Source organism: Saccostrea echinata, unplaced genomic scaffold (assembly GCF_033153115.1).
Source record: "Saccostrea echinata isolate AGI-Se365-2 ecotype Australia unplaced genomic scaffold, CSIRO_AGI_Sech_v1 ptg000065l, whole genome shotgun sequence".
NCBI classification, from domain to species: Eukaryota; Metazoa; Mollusca; class Bivalvia; order Ostreida; family Ostreidae; genus Saccostrea; species Saccostrea echinata.
Window position 1 is genome coordinate 851,682 of NW_026889814.1, and position 8,778 is coordinate 860,459.

Here is an 8,778-nt window from a genome sequence, read left to right on the forward strand (position 1 = left end):
AAATATATATTGTATGTGATTTATTGAAATAAGGTGGAATAATCAGGTCTACTGATTTTAATGTCATGTTTTTTTCTTCACTGGAGACAAGCACCCGTGGCATTATGCAGGCCAGGATTTCCTCTGATCGCCTTAGCTCTAGTTAGTTTAGACTCTACGATGACACACGGTTCATTCAGATATCCTTTTACTATAATTCCAGGAAATTTTATTGAGCAGATCAAAAGTATACCACGTCTAGTGTAGCAATTTATATTTGTTAATTCGGAATATTGTACATCAATCAAGTAAATTTTCATTACCAACAATCAATATTAAAAAAAAGAGTGCACCCAATTCCGAATTAGGAATAAATATCCGTAATAAAGGGTACCTTTACTATTTAGCAAAATATCTGGAGATGTTTTCCTTTGTTTAAAGGAATGTTTGCTATGTAGAAAACCTTCCCCGGGGAAAATTAACTAATATAGTAGAATACATGAGAGAAACATTTGCTATAATTAATATGTAATAATGTAATTATTCAGAGGGGGAAGATTTACTATATACATTTCATGGGAGAAGTATTGCTATGAGGAAGGTTAACTATACAACATCGGGCGCTTGGCGAAGGAACAGGCACCACAAACATAGATGTTCAAGATAGACGTTGCGCCGGGAATCAAACCCAGACCTGCCGATCACAAAACAGGTGCCCTACCACTAGACTACCTGTGTTCATTTCCAGAATGTAAGAATGTATTGATTGCAGGTTCTACAAGGGTATCATACACATATGCATAGAATGTATGATGAATTGTCAAAAAAGCAATAAATAAACGTTAAACAATTAATCGAAAAATAAAATGATTTCTTTGTTTGTTAATGCAGAACTTAATTATTGAACCATACCAGAGAAAAATCAAATAAGCTGTGTTAGCTTTTTTCCTTCAGTGATTGCAACCCTTAATCCTGCAATAACAAAGAAACACATTACATGTATAAATAATCGTATAAAAAAGGTTTAAATATGTGAAATATTGTATTATTGACCGGTACGTCACGGTTTGTTTCATTGAGAGAAGAGCCACTCCTTAAGAAAATTTTCATAAAGGCGGTTCTAACTAGTTTATTCAGAGTAAGTGGACGAATGAAGGAAAGTAGTTTTCATAAGAAATAAAGGAGAGAATATTCAGTTGATGTAAAAATAGAAAGATAAACGTCGGTACATTCCTTTTGGGATCTATCAATTACAGGTAAACATACCGGTAACACATTTTCTCATTCAACGATCTTGATTTGTCCATTTGACTTTGAAAGAAAAATATCAACTCAAAAGACAACATTCACTTCAGGTTATCATATTTGTTTTATTTATTGACTAGGTGGAGGAGTTGAGGGCGGACAGTACATTTTAGTACAGGCAACCACGCCCCCAGCAGCACAGAAACACCGATTACATCCGTCATCAGCAGGGAACCCTTCCCCAACGTTATACATTTTTCCATTATAATCACACACCTCTGAAACAACACAGAACATCAATTATCCTGAACAGGTTTCATAAAATAACAGATAAAAGGTTATCCAAAACTCCTTAAAGAAGATATTTCAAAATTTTGTAGGTTTAATGTAATGAAATTTGCCATAAATCTGCTTAAGTTGTACAATTGATTCAGGTATTTATTGTAGTACAATTTAGCTACGTTTTTCTGCACACATGGATTAAGGTAAATTTGAGTGTATACTTGATATGCAAAGTTTTGTTGTGCAGGAATAGGATCCATCATCTGAACATTTGCAAACATTACATCCATCTACGCTGTTAAATGTCACGCCCTGCTCGTACTGACGTCCATTGTAAATACAGCCTAAAGAATTCATAAAGAAATGTTAAGTCACTGCAAAGATTCAGCTCGACCAGAGTAAAATAAAAGACTTGTTAATTACACTAATGTATAACCTAGAAAGACATCTATCCATAGTGAAATATGCTTATAAACAATACAAATGAAAAAAGTCTACTTTGTTTTTAAAGAGAAGGTTATTTTGAATGGAGAGGAACTGATTTGCTAACCTAGACTACTTTAGACAAACGTTTTTATCTAAATCCATGTTAAATCACAGGTTTTGCTCATAGGCACTCCCCAGCTACTATGCTATAAACAAAACAAGGCATGAAACTAGCCTCTATGTTGGATTCCGCTTAGGGGCACTTTCTGACTAATAGCGAGAATTTCTCGCCCAAGTCGGACTTTTCTCAGACATTGGAAGCTGTCATTTATTGAAATAAAATCAAATCAGGTTGAACCCTGCAGTACGTTTGTCGCATTCACGCGTTTTCTAACATTTTCATGCAAATCGAGTCTCCTCGGCCGGAACTTAAAGGTTTATGGGGGTATAGATAATTCGATCGTCGTTTACCTTCAAAGTGCATCTCATGGAAAGCTGACGTTGTTTTTCATAACGAACGAATGTACCGTGAAATAGATATAATCTTACATCAATAGGACCTTGCAATATTTTATATACATTTTCAGGCCCATCAAAAGCTGTTTCAGTGTGTGTTTATGTGTGTACTGGGGAGGAGGGGGGGGGGGTCAACCGAACACCATATTCTTTGACAAGAAAATATATTAGGCCTATTGAAGGAGGACAATCGTAAGATAGGTTTGTTTTCTATTGCATAGTATTAGCATATTCATGTATTGGCAAAATTATAGGGGTGAAAGGAAGGGGGCACGTTTAAGGAGATGAGTCGTCAATACAGAGGTGGATTTAACCGGGGGGAAGGGGTGGAGTAAAATGTTTAGTAAATAAATATAATAAAATAAAGCAGATATTTGCAGAAGTAAGTTCTGCACGAAAATTTCTAAGATATATTGGAAGAAAAGGAACTATACATAGGGAAAAGACTTGGCTTTTTTTTTGGGGGGGGGGGATTCAATGATGGTGCAGAAAAACAGAATAATACAATTCGGAAGACGACAACTTGATTCTAAAGGGGGGGGGGGCTGGTATTTTTTTTCAAAATGTTTATTTACATGTCATTGAAGGACAGATTATTTATTTCAAAGATGATTTAGAACAGTTTTTTTTTTTATTTCTACTACACCAAAAAAATGTGGGTAGGAAAAAATAAAGAAAATTAGAGTGTGTGCGGGGAGCGGAGGAAGGGGGGTTACCATCAATCAAAGTCAAATAATTTATTTTCTTCTTAGTGGAAAATAGATTTTTTTTTCAACATTTTCAAGGACAGATTTTTTTCTTCTCCAAAATCTGCCAGCACCTATCAGAATCAAATAGTTGTCCCCTCAGAATTACGCATCACGAATTGAATCCTTTACTGTAGTTGTGACTTGTCATGTGCAAATTCAGTCACACTTTATAATCTTGCACATGAAGCAATTAATAGTTTAGCATTTGTGTATATGTTTGTGTTTATATGTGGTTTTTGCAGTGAAATCAGCGCGGGGCGGGGCTCAGGAACTTCATTGTTATGACATATACATAGTAAACTAGTCTATTAAATGACTCCTAATCTAGCTGTCTTTGCATTTGCTAACTGACTGAAGCTGGTTCTCGGTCAAAACTAATGCCATACGTGCTATCATTCTCAGTGGAACTCTGTAATAAAATCGACAAAGAGTGAGCTGATGAAGTTAGTTTCAGCTTTTTTAAATATTAACGGTGATGTGCCAAAATATAAATGTTTAGAAATAATTGCCCTCACAAAATATTTAAAACATCCAAACCACTTATATAATATTTTAGTGAAAATTTTGAACTTATTAAACTTTAGACTGTCCCATTTTATTATAGTTACCTGTATGAATCCATGTATTAGAAATAAGTCCCGCTATCAGGATAAAATATACATGTACTTGTATATTTATTTATTTTGCAATAAAAGTAATACTTATAATACTTGACATGTATGTAAGTAATACACTTTACAGAGACGAATCCGGGATTTCAAGGGGGAGGGGGCTGTCAAAAAGATTAAGTGGCGATAGAAACTCATAATACTTGTAGTTAAAATTAGTACTAAAGCGTATATAATCCATTGGCAATGTTGACTTATAGACTAACGGGTTGACAATATATTTTCATAAGCTCAAGTACATGTATCTGCTAGACTTCTTTTTATCAATAGAAGTAATAAAAATGCAAAGATAAATCGTGCCCCCTCCTTTCACACCTATAATTTTGCCAATACATGAATATGCTAATACTATGCAATAGAAAACAAACCTATCTTACGATTGTCCTCCTTCAATAGGCCTAATATATTTTCTTGTCAAAGAATATGGTGTTCGGTTGACCCCCCCCCCCCCCCCAAGTACACACACACAAACACACACTGAAACAGCTTTTGATGGGCCTGAAAATGCTTATTATAAAATTTTGCAAGGTCCTATTGATGTAAAATTATATCTATTTCACGGTACATTCGTTCGTTATGAAAAACAACGTCAGCTTTCCATGAGATGCACTTTGAAGGTAAACGACGATCGAATTATCTATACCCCCATAAACCTTCAAGTTCCGGCCGAGGAGACCTGATTTGCATGAAAATGTTAGAAAACGCGTGAATGCGACGAACGTACTGCAAGGTTCAACCTGATTTGATTTTATTTCAATAAATGACAGCTTCCGATGTCTGAGAAAAGTCCGACTTGGGCGAGAAATTCGCGCCATTAGTCAGAAAGTGTCCCTAAGCGGAATCCAACATGGAGGCTAGTTTCATGCTATGTTATGTTTATAGTTATGTTTATGTATATAGTATAGTAGATATATATTTTTTAACAATTAAGCTGGGGAGTGCCTATGGCTTACATAAACTAGAAAGTACATCTAACTAAGTCTCAATCCCTTTTAAAAAAATATCATTTTAAATTCAAATGAGTAAACCTCTAAGACAAGCCCTTTCTGTGCACACTGTGAGTCCGGATTCTGTACAGGTACATGTATTGCACCCATCCGTTGAGGGGTAGGTACTTCCGGACTTATGATCAGTTCCGTTGTAGTGGCAGAGTAACACTACAATACATCAAGGGTGAAAAGTCAAGACATACTCTTTCATTTCATATTACTCGTATTTTCATAATTACATTTGGAAGTTAATAAATGATAAGAAGCAGTCATACTTGGTCCACAGAACATTTCTGTGCACAAGGCCCCGCCATGCGCTGAACAGTAACAGGTGTTACACCCATCTGTCGCCCGGAAGCTATCACCGGCCCAGTAGGTCTTGCCGTTATAATGGCATCCGCCAGTCTGAGGGGCGGCAGGAGTTGTAGTTATCTCCCCTACATTAAATCAATTTATTATTTTCACAAAAATTTAGAAATCTTGAAAATATGTCTATTGTCTGTCGCTGTCAATATTCCCATGACTGAGCGATAATATGCGAGGTTATCAATGTATAAGATCAATTCTACAGCTGCACAATTCTAAAGAAGGGCATGGATACATTACGATTAGAATTCAATACTCCTCACGTTTGCCTACAGGTTGTGGGGCAGCTGTCGTGGTTTCAGTACCAATACACGCCATTTCTGTACAGGCAGACCCGTGTAGAGTACAGAGACAATGATTACAACCATCAGATGCCAGGAACCGGTCTCCTTCTACGTAGCTTCTTCCATGATAGGTACATCTGTCTATGTTAATATAAAAAATAACAAACTTGAACTATTTATACATGTATGTACATGCTTATTTTTTAAAAGATATGTGAGCTAGCACTGTATCCATCAAAAATCACATTATTAGATATCTGAACAGTTGGTTTAATTTGTTGATTATTTATTGATATGAAGTCAAAGTGGTGCACTTGTTCAGGTGACGTTAGGAACGGGGAACAGGGGGTCTCAATTCAAAATGGTGAATAGTTAATTTAGAATGGGTTTCACGTCGTCCTTGCCATAAATGTACCTCTAGCATTCAGTAGTTCACTGTACATGTAATTTGAATTTTAGGTGAAAAATACAGTTATTTAAAAGATAAGTACATGTGTATGACCACTGAGTTCCTAGTTTAAAATATTCCAGTGTGCAACTGTTTTTGGCAATAAGAATTGATAACACATATCAAATCTAGGCCAACTCTTAGACCGAAAGAGTCGAAAAAGTATTCCCGAATCGTCTTGGGCCTATTTTCATCAAATTTTGGACTGCCCTATGGCTGCCTGCTCTGTCATGTACTGTTTATTCTAGTAGCTCTTTAGATGCATGCTAAAAGTACTGAATTTTTAGGGAAAGGAACGAGAGGCATTATACTTAAACGTTTTCTTTAACGTAAAGGTAACACATAATGTATACAAATGTACAAAAATGTCGACTACATAAATGAATGCTCTTTTCAAAACTTTTATATAGGACTAGAATTAGATTCTGTTAATGAATCTAACTATTTCCAAATAAAGGTTACTACCACTTTAGAATAGAAAAAAGTGAGCTGTTTAAAACGTATGTAACGTATAGAACGTCATATATATATATATATATAGAAATTAAACATGAGCTGAGACAAGCATTTATGGAGGAGTGAAATCTCATCACTTTATGAACAAGAGGCCCAAGGGTCTTGAATCGCTCTTATTATAAACTGCACAACCTATCACTTCTATTTGAAGCCTCTAAGTATCCTGTATATTTAGATAAACCCTTGAAATTCAAATTCACACTCTGAGAACCCAAATGTTGAATAAGTTGGGAAAGAATTATAGTACATGGAATATTCTTGGATTTTAAGAGAACTGGGAAATCTGCTTAGATAAGATGTAAAGATAGTCTGTGGTACAAAGAGAGTGTTGTTGCTTGCAATAAAAAAAGAATCGATCGTTAAAAAGATGAACCACATCTGATCATAAAGACAACATCCTAATAGAGACATAGATAAAACAAAGAATTTTTAGTTTCAACTTACGGGGAAATGTGCAATCGCCTGTGGTACAGTGCATCCCGGATTTGTAGCACGTGCAGAGATTACATCCATCGTCTGCTATCCACGTGTCTCCCACTGAGTACGAAACACCGTCTAGATGACATACAGCTACAAATAATGTACAGTAAAAGTCTGAAGTTATACATTTAATCTACTGAGTACGACACACAGTCTAGATTACATAGAGCTACAAATAATGTACAGTACATGTATGAAGTTGGATCTACTGAGTACGACACACCGTCTAGGTGACATACAGCTACAAATAATGTACAGTACATGTATAAAGTCATACATTTAATCTACTGAGTACGACACACCGTCTAGATGACATACAGCTACAAATAATGTACAGTACATGTATAAAGTTATACATTTAATCTACTGAGTACGACACACCGTCTAGATGACATACAGCTACAAATAATGTACAGTACATGTATGAAGTTATACATTTAATTTACTGAGTACGACACACTATGCCATACAGCTACAATTTAAGCAATTTACAGATACATTTAATTTACTGAGTACGACACATCGTCCAGATGACATACTGCTACAATAATTTACAGTTCGAGTATAGGGCTATAAATCTAATCTACTGTGTACGACACATCATGACATACAGCTACAAATAATTAACAGAACAGGATGGAATTATACAAGTCATTTAATTAATTGAGTACGACCCTCAGTCCCGAAGACATACATCTACAGGTAACATACAGTACTACGGGATGGAATGACACATTTCGGAAAAAAAATGGGTACAGACTATAGTATTTTGTAAGGTATGTATACCTTACAAAAAATACTATAGTCAACTATATTTTTCTATAGTTAACAATAGTCTACTTTGGTATCAAAGTTTTCACCATAGTGAAACATATTTTTTACTGTAGTTAATCAAAGTATTTTATTATAAATTTCAAATTATTATATTTTACTTTCATAATTGCAATCTTCTTATATAAAAAGGACACATTACTTGAATATTTACATATTATTTTCAAAAGTTAAATTATGTGTATGTTATTTAAGAGATACAAAAGCTCTAAATCTTAGGAAAAAAATTCTTGCGTTGTTTCATATAAATAAATCAAAGTATTTACTTTAGTTAACTATAGTAAATCTTTGTTAAATATACTTCTTATTTCGTAGAATCGAAAGGGGAAGGAAGAAGCTCCTGAACTTGAAGCAGTGTAATAAAATAGTGGGCCGGGGCTATGTAAACTAAAGATCCCTGATGTATATGAAAGACGAGAGAGTTCACGTCGAAAAATATTTTTCAGATATGAAATAGTAGTATCTTTGAAAGGAAATTGATTTAATTGTTTGAGATGTGAATAACTAAACAGTTTGGAATTTTCCTACTTTAACTTTCATTTTCAGATGTGCTTTACAGCGAGACGAGTCTGATATTCCACGTAGAGATTTTGATCAGTGAAAAAAGAATGAATTTGACGAAATCGCATTTGAGAATGCCTAATTATTCAACTAAAATAAGAGGAAAAGGTAACATTGTCGCCTATGTGTAAAAGATTCAAATGTTCAATGAATGGTCACTGAAAGGTGTCTTTCATTGATCATTACATGGCCAAGAAGTCAACTGAATTGCAAGCGCATTTAAGTTTTTTTTTTTTAATTACGATATGTATCCACTTTGAGATTCTATCCAGGTGACATCCACCTCATAATCGAATATACCCAATACGGCACTGCAAATTAAGGGCAATGGGCATAATGTTATCATTCATTTGCATGTGATTTACTTTCATATTCTATGCTAGAATTCAATACACTCATATAAAAGATCGCAGTATTTTTGAATGACCATGGAAAGGT

General features: G+C 34.8%; 1 protein-coding gene across 1 annotated transcript; it reads right to left on the bottom strand.

The window, feature by feature from the left end:
- Positions 1-1,352: 1,352 nt before the first annotated feature.
- LOC133176045 (kielin/chordin-like protein) lies at positions 1,353-7,485 on the bottom strand. Its single transcript, XM_061311215.1, has 7 exons — positions 7,458-7,485; positions 6,913-7,038; positions 5,484-5,645; positions 5,130-5,291; positions 4,894-5,022; positions 1,728-1,850; positions 1,353-1,502 (listed from the first exon to the last, which is right to left on the bottom strand). Exons 1-7 carry the CDS (start codon positions 7,483-7,485, stop codon positions 1,354-1,356), a joined length of 879 nt encoding a protein of 292 aa, XP_061167199.1. The 3' UTR covers position 1,353.
- Positions 7,486-8,778: the final 1,293 nt, after the last annotated feature.